Here is a 12,026-nt window from a genome sequence, read left to right on the forward strand (position 1 = left end):
ACTTTTAGTAGAGACGGCATTTTGCCATGTTGCCCAGGCTGATCTCAAACTCCTGGGTTCAAAGGATCCTCCCGCCTTGGCCTCCCAAAATGTTGGGATTACAGGCATGAGCCATTGTGCCTGGCCGGGATTTATAATTACCTCAGTGTCCTAAGGTTTTACCCAAACCACTAAGATCAAAGCATGGTAGTTATGTTGCATAATTTGAGGAGCACCATTCACATTGTATTCTACGTGAATAGAGCCCTTGGAGTTCTCCACACAGATCTGCTCCAAGGGCAAGGGCCACATTTCCCTTTGACACCCAGGTAAAACTTATTCCATAAAGGCTGCTCAGCCAGAATGAACTGAGACACGCTAGTGGAGTAGTTAGAGGGGACTATCATTCCTGTGTCCTTCCTCAGAGGTTCCTAGGCCACAGAGAACTCACCCACATCAATGTAGCCAATGGGCACTGCCCTCTCCAGCTGTAGTTCTACTTTCAGTTGTCCACTCTTGTCCTGAGGGCAGCTGAGCCAAGGTCTCCTTGGATTATCTGGGTTTAGCAAGTTCTCTACAGGATACCTGGGATCCTAAGTAAGAGAGGAGGAGAAAATCAGGAATCTCACTGAGCCCAAGGGAAAAAGGATGCCCACAAATGAGGGGTCCCTAAAACTCCAAACCGTCCCAGTCATCCTAACATGATAGACAAGGCACTAGATGGGAGGCCATAGGAATTCTGTTATCATGTGCCAAGTGGTTTACAGGTATCATTTTTCTCTATCTCATTTACCAGATGACCTCCTTTAATCTTCACAACAATTCTTAGGTGGTTACTATTACTTTCAAGTTAACAGATCAGTACTGAAACTGAGAGGTTCAGAAACTTACTGAAGGCCATAGGCTCAATAACAAAGCAAAGCAGAATTCCCAGGTTTCTGAAAGCAGAGCTCTTTTTTTTTTCCGAGACAAGAGTCTCACTCTGTCACCCAGGCTGGAGTGCAGTGACACAATCTCAGCTCAATGCAACCTCCGCCTCCTGAATTTAAGCAATTCTCTGCCTCAGCCACCTGAGTAGCTGGGATTACAGGTGCTTACCACCATGACCGGCTAATTTTTTGTATTTTTAGTAGAGACGGGGTTTCACCATTTTGGCCAGGCTGTTCTTGAACTCCTGACCTCGTGATCCACCCACCACGGCCTCCCAAAGTGCTGGGATTATAGGTGTGAGCCACCGCGCCCAGCCAAAAGCAGAGCTTTTTTTTTTTTTTTTTGAGACAGTCTCACTCTGTTGCCCAGGCTGGAGTGCAGCGGCGTGATCTCAGCTCACTGCAAGCTCCGCCTCCCGGGTTCATGCCATTCTCCTGCCTCAGTCTCCCCAGTAGCTGGGACTACAGGCGCCCGCCACCACACCTGGCTAATTTTTTTGGTACTTTTAGTAGAGATGCGGTTTCACATGTTAGCCAGGATGGTCTCAATCTCCTGACCTTGTGATCTGCCCGCGTAGGCCTCTGAAAGTGCTGGGATTACGGGTGTGAGACACCGCGCCCGGCCTAAAAGCAGAGCTCTTAACCACCATGATACGCTATTTCATTTATAAGATTTTTTTTTTTTTGAGATGGAATTTTGCTCTTGTTGCCTAGGCTGGAGTGCAATGGCGTGATCTCCGCTCACTGCTACCTCCGCCTCCCGGGTTCAAGCAATTCTCCTGCTTCAGCCTCCCGAGTAGCTGCGATTACAGGCATGTACCATCACCCCTGGCTAATTTTGTATTTTTAGTAGAGATGGGGTTTCTCCATGTTGGTCAGGCTGGTCTCGAACTCCCGACCTCAGGTGATCTGCCCACCTCAGCCTCCCAAAGTGCTGGGATTACAGGCGTGAGCCACCGAGCCCAGCCAAGATGTTTTCAAGGACATTTATTTATCTTTATAGTTATTCTGTGGGATAAGAAAGTCGAAGATTTTTATTCTAAGTTTATAACTGATGCTTAGATATAAAGTGATTAATCGAAATCAATAATAATGATATTGAGATATAAATTATGAGTTCTAACCTAAAGTCAGATATTTTTGGTTGACAAATCTTGAGTAAACTACTTTCTCTCTCTGGGTCTAAATTTCTTTCCTTCTGTAATCCCAGCTACTTGGGGGCCAAGGCAGGAGAATCGCTTGAGCCTGGGAGGCGGAAGTTGCAGTCAGCCGAGACTGGGCCACTGTACTCCAGCCTGGGCGACAGAGTGAGACCCTATATCAAATAAACAAACAAACAAACAAATTTCTTCTTCTTCTTTTTTTTTTTTTTTTTTTTTTTAGAGGCAGGGTCTTTTCCAGGGTGGAGTGCAGTGATACAATCATGGCTCGCTGCAGCCTCAAATCCCTGCAAAGATCACTTGAGTGATCCCCCTGCCTCTGCCTCCTAAGTGAGTAGCTGGGACTACAGGTGTATGCCACTGCACCTAGTTAATTTGTATTTTTAATTGAGACAGGGTCTTGCTCATTGCCCAGGGTACAGTGCAGTGGCACAATCGCAGCTCACTGCAGCCTTAACTTCCCAGGCTCAGGAACCTCCCACCTCAGTCTCCTGAGGAGGTGGGCTACAGGTGCATGCCACCACACCCGACTAACTTTTGTATTTTTTGTAGAGATGGGGCTTCACCATGTTTCCCAGGCTGGTCTTGAACTCCTGGGCTCAAGCAATCTGCTCACCTCAGCCTCCCAAAGTGCTGGGATTACAGCTGTGAGCCACCGCACCTGGCTATTTAAAATTTTTTTGTAGAGATGGGATCTTGTTACATTGCTCAGGTTGGTCTCCAACCCCAGCCTCAAGCTATCCTTCCACCTCAACCTCCCAAAGTGTTGGGATTACAGGTATGAGCCCTGTAATCTAAATGTCTTCATCCATAAGTGAAAGAGAGAGACCAGACTCATGGTTTTCAACCTTTTCTGTTTTAGCAATAAAACCCTTTTAACTGAAATCTTACACTGGTGTGTGTGTGTGTGTGTGTGTGTGTGTGTGCACACGCACATGTGCATGTTTTTTTGATAAATAAAAGGAGAGCTCTGGTTAGAGCACAGGTAGGGAGGACTAAGGACATACTTGTCCCCTTCTCCCTTTCAACTTCCAGAAGTGGGTCTCTCTACAGAGTACAGCTGAAAACACGAAGTTTGAAACTAGTTAATGTTCTCTAGCATTTTATAAGGCTAAGAGTCTATGAAGCAGTTGGGCGTGGTGGCTCACGCCTGTAATCTCAGCACTCTGGGAGGCCAAGGCAGGAAGATCATGAGGTCAGGAGTTTGAGACCAGCCTGGCCAACATAGTGAAACCCTATCTCTACTAAAAATACAAAAATTAGCTGGGCATGGTGGCATGTGCCTATAGTCCCAGCTACTCAGGAGACTGAGGCAGGAGAATCACTTGAACTCAGGAGGCAGAGGTTGTGAAGAGCCAAGATCACACCACTGCACTCCAGCCTGGGCAACAGAGTGAGATTCCGTCTAAAAAAAATAAAAAGTCTATGAAGCAAATTGTTTAGCCTGACCATGCAGGTAAGGAGGGTAAGTGTAATATTTTTTTTCTTAGAATAGGGGTTAATATATTAGTTCCTAAAGATCCTCTAAGGGTCTTTTCTTTTTCTTTTTTTTTGATACAAGGTCTTACTCTGTCACCCAGGCAGGAGTGCAGTGGCACAATCATGGCTCACTGTTAGCCTCAACCTCCTGGGCTCAAGTAATTCTCCCACCATGGCTTCCTGAGTAGCTGGGTCCATAGGCACATGCTCTCACACAGGGGTAATTTTTAACTTTTTGTGGAAATGGGATCTCCCTGTGTTGCTCAGGCTGGTCTTGAAGTCTTGGGCTCAAGAGATCCTCCTGCCTTAGGCTCCCAAAGTGCTGGAATTACAGGCATGAGTCCCATGCCTGGTCTAAGGATCTCCCTGAAATGTGTGGGGATGTTTTTGACTGTCACAATGACTAAGACACCTGGGGGTCAGGGATGCTAAATATCTCATCATGCAAAAGATATTGCTACAAAATACAGACTTATGGCCCCAAATGCCAATGGCACCCCTTGAGAAAGACCAGGATAACAGAAGAGGAAGAGGGCGAGTAGGAGTAAATAGAGCAGTGACAGGAGAGGAAAGGGTGGGAAGTCCCTAAGAATCACCACATCAGATCAGGCCTGGTCTCAGGGCCTAGAATCTAGCCCTAATTGGGATATTGTAGAACTTTCAGGAAGGAGGCTGAGATCACACTTGATGGTGGTGGTGATATCCTCACAAGTCTGGGATTACCTCAAGTGCCCTGCCCTGTTCTCAATGATAGAATGATGGAACTCCCCTTCTGAGGATCCTGGTGCAGTTTCTGGTCTTACAGCTTTGCCAGCGCCCTTCAAACTGGCTGGAATCCTGAGGGTGCTGCTTTGTGTACTTTCAACTTCTGAGAACACTTCTTTTGTGCTTCCTGCACTTCTGTGGGAACAACCTGAGGGCAAGAGCTGTTTCTTCTCTTAGACTCTGACCTCACAATGTCTCTTCTGTTAGATTGGGAGTTTCCTGAAAGTGGAGTTTCCTGAAAGTAGATTGGAGTTAACTGAAAGGAGTGAAAGTGTTTTTTCACTCCTTTCAGTTATCAAGAAAACAAATCATGCCTGCTGATTAATATACCTGAGAAGAAAATGATACCACATGGCTGATCTTCACAGGAGCCATGGTGGCCCAGCAGCTGTTTCAAGTACAAGGCAAAAATGCTTCCTCCCAAGATTTCTTCTGTCACTACTTTGGCACTGACTATGTGTTAGCTTCCAGAAAAGCAAGAATCCTCGTATCACTCCTGAAAAAGAGAACAGAAGAAAAACAAACTAGCTGTGCTTGTGATAACAGGAGTTATTTGCAGCAGTCAGTTCATTTCTTTCTTTCTTTTTTTTTTTTTTGGGACAGAGTCTCACTCTGTCACCCAGGCTGGAGTGCAGTGGTGCGATCTTGGCTCACTGCAAGTTTTGCCTCCCAGGTTTATGCCATTCTCCTGCCTCAGCCTCTCAAGTAGCCAGGATTACAGGCACATGCCACCACGCCCAGCTAATTTTTTATATTTTAAGTAGAGACGGAGTTTCACTGTGTTAGCCAGGATGGTCTCGATTTCCTAACCTCGTGATCCACCAGCCTCGGCCTCCCGAAGTGTTGGGATTACAGGTGTGAGCCACTGCACCCGGCCAAGTTAGTCCATGACCAACATGTGCCTGGTGGGAGTGGTGGCAGGGAGTAGGTTTGGATCAGCTGATGAGGCTCCAAAAAACACAAAATAACTCGAATGCAACCAGAAGGCAACACAGCAGCAAGTGCAAAATAATATATTAAGATGTTAATGTTGGATTTGTATATACGTGAGCTCTCAAGGGCATGAACTGTGCCTTAAATTATACACCTTTATATCACTAGAGCCTAGTACATGGTAAGGATAGGCAACAAATGTTCAACAAAATATATGACACAACTTTTTTTCTTCTTCTCCTAAAATGAATCTTCCTACATTTAGCTTTTCATGAAGTTATTCCTCTACTAGACATCTTCAAAGACTTGCTGATTTATGCAAAACCCTTGGTAAGCTGGGTGTGGTGACATGGGCCTGTAGTCCTAACTACTCAGGAGACTGAGGCAGGAAGATCACTTGAGCCCAGGAGTTGGAGGCTGCAGTGAGCCATGATGGTGCCACTGTATTCCAGCCTGGGTGACAGAGTGAGACCCTAACTCTAAAAAAAAAATTCACATTGGTATTTGTACTTCGTGTTTTGCTAAACATTTTAGGTAAATGTTTAAATATATGCAAAAACACACATATTAGTATAATGAACTCATGCATCCATCACCTTGCTTCAACAATTCCTTGCTGAGAGGAGTTTTAAAGTTGTCTGAATGTCTTTAGGTAGAATATTTTCAAATATTTAACCCTGTCTATTTTATTCATGTTTATTACCCATCTGGCTCCTGAAAATATGAGTCCGTGACTCTTGATATACTCCTGGCCATAATGGTCTTTTTGCTTACCCTCCCCACCAAAAGTTTTTTTCCCTTTTCTCCAAGATTTTGCTCATGTCATTGCCTATGCTTGGAATGTTCTTTCTCTTTCCCATTTACCAAATCTAATGCATCTTTGGTGCTCAAATGTCACCTCTCCTCTGCTGAAACAGCTTAAGGTGACAGCTCCATCCTGTCAATCCTCACTTAGCCTTTAACAGAGTGCCTCATATTACAATTATATGGGGTATGTCTTCTTTGTCCCTTGACAAATTGTAAGCTCTTGGGAGACAGGTTTCATGTCTGATTCATTTGTGTGTACCCAATGTAAAAGGGAGAATATAGTTCCTGATTTGCAAATGTCTGTTGAATGAATGACCATAAAAATTGTGCTCCAAAGGGCTCACAGTCATAAAGGATTCAAAGTGGGGTAGAATGTAGCAATAGCAGTAACAAACTCTTAGTGAATGCCATCTAAACATCAAGCACTCCTCACAGGCCACAGCCAATATGGGGCTAAGGCTTCAAAGACAGAAGAATGAAGAATGAGTCCTGAGTCTCCTCTCTAGGGCTCAGATTAATTAAAGCTCACTATTCCCACTATGGGAACTCACTGGGCACACAAATATCTTTCCTTCTTTCTGCTAGATTTTGGAGATATAAAAATAATAAAAATAAGTAAGACATAGCCTGTGTTTTGAACAAACTCACAGTATATTTTTGTGATTTGATGCGAAAAACTCCACCATCTCTCATCGTCAATGAACACTCAGGCCAGGCATGGTGGCTCACGTCTGTAATCCCCGCACATTGAGAAGTTGAGGACGGTGGATATCTTAAGCCCAGGAGTTCAAGATCAGCCTGGACAACATGGCGAAATCCCATCTCTACAAAAAAAAAAAAAAAAAAAAAAATTAGCCAGATGTGGTGGTGTGTGTCTGGAGCCCAAGCTACTCAGGAGACCGAGGCAGGAGGATTGCTTGAGCTTGGGAGGCAGAGATTACAGTGAGCTGAGATCGCACCATCACACTCCAGCCTAGGAGACAGTGAAACCCTATCTCAAAAATAAATAAATACATAAATAAATAAACACTCTTGGTTTGGCAATTCCGACAATCAAACTGCTTGTAGTTCTCACAAGATTAAGTTATTTGAGAACTCCTTCCCTTACAAAAACTGTTGCTGCCATTTTTTGGTAATTACTTGTTTAACCTGTGTGCCTCCTCACTAAGTAGTAAGCTCTTTGAGGATGTGGATTTTTGTCATGTTCATGATCTCCCACACTTCAGAGCAGCATCATGATTCTGTCAGAAGCAATAAAGTAATAAATGATGCTCAGGAAATTGGTTGACAATGAGAAGAAAAATAAAAGTAGATCCCTACCTCACAACATATTTAAAAAATTATACCTAGGCTGGGCATGGTGGCTCACACCTGTAATCCCAGCATTTTGGGAGGTCGAGGTGGGTGGATCACTTGAGGTCAGGAGTTTGACACCAGCCTGGCCAACACGGTGAAACCCTATTTCTACTCAAAATACAAAAATTAGCTGGGTGTGGTGGCACATGCCTGTAATCCCAGCTACTAGGGAGGCTGAAGCAGGAGAATTGCTTGAACCTGGGAGGCAAAGGTTGCAGTGAGCCAAGATCACCCCTCTGCATTCCAGCGTGGGTGACAAAGTGAGATTCTGTCTCAAAAAATGAAATAAAATAAAACAAAATAAAATAAAGACAAATAATTATACCTAAAAGGCTGGGTACAGTGGCTCACACCTGTAATCTCATCACTTTGGGAGGCAGAGGCTCAGGAGGATTGCTTGAACCCAGGAGTTCAAGACCAGCAACATAGTGGGACCCGATCTCTACAAAATATTTAAAATATTAGCCAGCTGTGGTGGCACATGCCTATAGTCTCAGGTACTCAGAAGGCTGAGGTGGGAGAATTGCTTGAGCCTGGGAGATGGAAGCTACAGTGAGCAGTTATCACGCCACTGCAGTCCACCTGGGTGACAGAGCCAGACCCTGTATCACTCAGGTTGGGCACAGTGGTTCACATCTGTAATCCCAGCACTTTGGGAGGCCGAGGCAGGTGGATCACTTGAGGTCAGGAGTTCGAGACCATGGCCAATATGGCGAAACCCCGTGTCTACTAAAAATACAAAAATTATCTGGGCGTGGTGGCGTGTCCGTAGTCCCAGTTACTCGGGAGACTGAGACACGAGAATCATCTGAACCCAGGAGGCGGAGGCTGCAGGGAGCCCAGATTGAACCACTGCATTCCAGCCTTGGTAACAGAGCAAGATACCGTCTCAAAGAAAAAAAAAAAAAGCACTTGGATTAAAAAACAAAATGAAACACAATACAATACTGTATAGTCATGGCTACGTATAATTTTAAAAAATGGATTGGGAGAACACAAGCTAATTCTAATCCATAATAGTTGCTTCTGGAGAAGATGAGAGGGTAATGGGCTTGAGAGTAGAAAAAACAGGTAAGTTTAACTTTTATTGTATTATCTAGCTTTTAAAAAATGAGTAAGCAAATAAATCATAAGGCCAATAGTCAATTTAGGGTGATGGGTGTACAGTGTTTATAACATTCTCCGTATTAAGTTTCACAAAATGAAAATAATTATTTTTATTTTAAGTACATGAGATGCCTGTAGATGATGTAAATAATTCCCTGTAATTTTCTGTTGGTCCCAATATAAAGCTGACTTTTCTAGACGTTCTGTGGACTCACAAGCCAACCTAGTTCCATTCACCAGACAGATCCAGGCGGACGCCCAGAGGCGTGTGCACTGGGGCTACAGGCTTGCAAGGTATCGAGTTCACATGCTGCTGAAAAATCAGTTACGAAGGCATACGTAGGGGTGGGGCAGTATGGTGTACAAAAACGAGGGTACGGCAGAAGCGGGGGCCACAGGATGTGGGTTAGAAAAGTGTGCAGAGATGTATGAATTGGCATGACAGCCTAACTAAGACGCGGAATGTGGGGGCCGTGGAGGTCCCGCAAGGCTCTTCAGCTCTCAGTTTCTGGAGCTCAAGCCGTACCTCTGCTTTCACTGTTCATCGGGAACAGGCTGCTCTGTTCATTTCCTTGATGGCCACCCCTCCTCCCTCTCGGCCACTCCCCTCCCCATCAACAAATCCCAAAGCCCCTCACCTGGGACCGTGGACCTCGCGGAGCCACCGTTGCCTCAGATCGTGGACCACCAACCTATTCTCCCGCCAATTCGGCCCTCTAACCTTCGCCTTCTGACCCCGAGAGCTACTCTTCCGCTTTCCGTAGTACAGGAACGCGTTCTGGGCCTCAAGAAGCTGCTGTTTTTGAAAATGACTCCTACCGAGGCAAGACGGCAGGTGCTGCAGCCAGGAAAATACATTTGCGTGTGTTTTAATGTTTATTTTCACTCACTACAACTCTTTCTCGTGGAGGGAGCGGAATTTAAACTTCCGGGTCAGCCTCAGTGCAGTTTGGGAAACGTAGTTCCTAGTCCCCACGTCTCGCTCCTTGGAGGCCACACTGAGGGAGCGTCGCGAAAGTTGCCCGTTTAGGAACTCTCCCATTTGGCTCTGCAAAGGGAAGAATTGGTTAAATAGTTCCACTGAAAATAATGCGATTCAAATTTCTCATTTTCCAAGAACGCTCCCTTCCTGAAGCTTGCAAGGGCACGGGACTCCTCTCTCCTTGATCATGAAACGTGCATCAGGTAGATAACCTCCTGATGCCTGACAGTCTCCGCCTGTTTTGATGCCCCGCCCCCTCTGCTGGAGTCCGAGCCGCCGATTGGCTAGGAGCACTTGAACGGCGGAAGCAGCTGGCTCGCGCGGGGACTGCGGTGAGGGGGCAAGCCGTGAAGATGGCGGCAGTGGTGGAGGTGGAGGTTGGAGGTGGTGCAGCTGGGGAACGGGAGCTGGATGAGGTAAGCGGAGTTGAGAGACGAGGAGAGACTCAGCCTGAGACTGAGGGGAGGGGCAGTGAGGTATCGGGAGGTGGAGGTCTTAGGAGAGACGGGAAAGATCCTGAGAGGGAAGGAGCTTACTAGGGGGCGGGTGCGTGGAGAGGGAAGTCAGAGGCACTCCTGACTTGGCGACTCCGAGGCGGCCTTGGGAGTAGAAGACTTGCATTAGCTTTAAGGTTGGAGATGGAGGACAGAGAGAGAGGTCGGAGGGGTGGGGGTGTTAAGATTTTGTGATTACTAGCTGTGGGTCTTAGGGTAGGACCGAAGGGCTAAGAGGTAGTTTGAGTTGGAGAGGCGTGAATTTCTTCAAGGGCTTCCTCTGTGGGAGAGGACTCTGTCTAAGCCTAGGATGGGGGTTGGGGACACAGACCTGGAAAGAGTGCTAATCCACTAGTAGTGTAGCTTTGAGTTATCTTAAAGTTGGATATGTTTTGTTTGTCCTTACATTCTAAGACTTTGTATCTAATGTACGCTCAGTAAAGTTTTCGTCAACGAATGAAGGAACAAGTGGATGAATAAATGATTGTATGCCGGAGTTCATACATTTATTCACTTAATAAATATTATGACTTTTGCTCCGGATCCTGGGCCAGGTGCTAGGGAGACAAGGGGCTCCTCTGTTGAAGAGCCCACAATCTAGTGGTGGGAGACAGACAAGAATAGTCATTGCATTAAAGATATAATGGTGGCACTGAGAAGTGTGTAACAGTTCAGCTTGGGATAGGGAAGGCTTCCCGGAGTTGCTGAGTTTTAAACAATAAATAAGTGTCTCTCTCTCTCCTTCTAGACTTATGAGTTCCTTGAAGGTGAGCTCCTTGAGATTGTATGTTCCCTTTACCTATCTAATAGGCATTTAAAGACTGGGATATTAAATTACCAGTGGTCCTTGGAGGAATCACTAGGAGAAAGGAGATGTTGAGTGTGAAAGGAGTGAAGGGACAGGGCAGAGAAGCAGAGAGAGAGGTGAAAAAGGAAAATGAAAAGATTCTGAAGCCAGAGGCATTGAGATCTAGTGGTGTTTGTGATCCTGCACATGCCACCATATGGACAGAGACATCACAGGAGTAGGAGGAAGGGGATTGGTTGTCAGAGATAGAACCAGGGAGATCTCTGAGGGATCAGAATCTTAGAGGCCCCTTGCTGTGTGTTGGGTGTGGGAAGAGTGGGGAGGATTGGGGATGATTGAAGATGAGGTTCAGAGAAAGGGAGAAGTGGACTTGGGAAGCACTAAGACTTGTCTGGTAGTGGGATGAGTTGGAGGAGTTGGGTTACCTGATTGAGATCATTAAGATGGGAGGAAGGGACTGAGAAATTGGCAGGTGATCACAGCAGGGGAATTTTTAAAGAAGTGTTGTAGTCTTCTGCCTCCCAATCACTAGAGACTATAGGTGTTTGGATACCGGTTGGTTGGTTAGGTGAAGTGGTTGTGGAAATGACCTCTAAGACCCCTTCTGACTTTTACATTTCTGTGATTACAGTTGGCTGTGGTTCAATGAGATATATTTGAAGACACTTTGGAAAGGGTAGATACTGCATTGAAGTTCTTATTTATGGTTTGTTAGTCATGGGCTCTCCCTTGAGACAATTATGTATATCTCAAAGCTTTAGTTATGTATGTCAGGGTTCATTGAGATAAAGAGCAGTTTTGGCAGAGGAGAAAATAACATTTTCTTTCTTTTCTTTTCATTTGAGATGGAGTTTTGCTCTTGTTGCCCAGGCTGGAGTGCAGTGGTGCAATCTTGGCTCACCACAACCTCTGCCTTCTGGGTTCAAACGATTCTCCTGCCTCAGCCTCCTCAGTAGCTGGAATTACAGGCATGCACCACCATGCCCGGCTAATTTTTTGTATTTTTAGTAGAGACAGGGTTTTTCCATGTTGGTCAGGCTGGCCTTGAACTCTCAACCTCAGGTGATCCGCCCGCCTCGGCCTCCTGGATGTGCTCGGATTACAGGTGTGAGCCACTGTGTCAGTCTACTCCTGGAGCTAGTGATTTCCTCCTCAAAGGGGAGGCTAACCAACCTCTGAAAGGAATTAGATGCACCCTTTGGGCACAGAAAGCTAACTTGGGAATTA

At 45.7% G+C, this 12,026-nt stretch overlaps 2 protein-coding genes across 6 annotated transcripts in view; one reads left to right on the plus strand and one right to left on the minus strand.

Moving 5' to 3' along the window:
• XNDC1N (XRCC1 N-terminal domain containing 1, N-terminal like) overlaps positions 1 to 9,430 on the minus strand; it is a 28,610-nt gene extending 19,180 nt beyond the window's left edge. For both annotated transcript variants that reach the window (XM_038004903.2, XM_038004901.2), the window contains exons 1-4: positions 9,154 to 9,430; positions 6,701 to 6,876; positions 4,643 to 4,808; positions 431 to 572 (exon numbers count right to left, since the gene is read on the minus strand). In XM_038004903.2, coding sequence (XP_037860831.1) covers positions 431 to 572; positions 4,643 to 4,687 — 187 coding nt within the window. In that variant the 5' untranslated portion in view covers positions 4,688 to 4,808; positions 6,701 to 6,876; positions 9,154 to 9,430. The remainder of the gene's footprint in view (positions 1 to 430; positions 573 to 4,642; positions 4,809 to 6,700; positions 6,877 to 9,153) is intronic.
• Positions 9,431 to 9,515: 85 nt separating this feature from the next.
• The window catches only part of RNF121 (ring finger protein 121), a 67,143-nt gene continuing 64,632 nt past the window's right edge, over positions 9,516 to 12,026 (plus strand). For 2 of the 4 annotated variants that reach the window (XM_073019074.1, XM_008020003.3), the window contains exon 1: positions 9,826 to 9,913. In XM_073019074.1, coding sequence (XP_072875175.1) covers positions 9,909 to 9,913 — 5 coding nt within the window. In that variant the 5' untranslated portion in view covers positions 9,826 to 9,908. Of the gene's footprint in view, positions 9,914 to 12,026 lie in introns of all 4 variants that reach the window. The other 2 variants (XM_008020002.3, XM_073019071.1) reach the window with 2 other exon arrangements.

This window comes from Chlorocebus sabaeus, chromosome 1 (assembly GCF_047675955.1).
Source record: "Chlorocebus sabaeus isolate Y175 chromosome 1, mChlSab1.0.hap1, whole genome shotgun sequence".
NCBI lineage: Eukaryota > Metazoa > Chordata > Mammalia > Primates > Cercopithecidae > Chlorocebus > Chlorocebus sabaeus.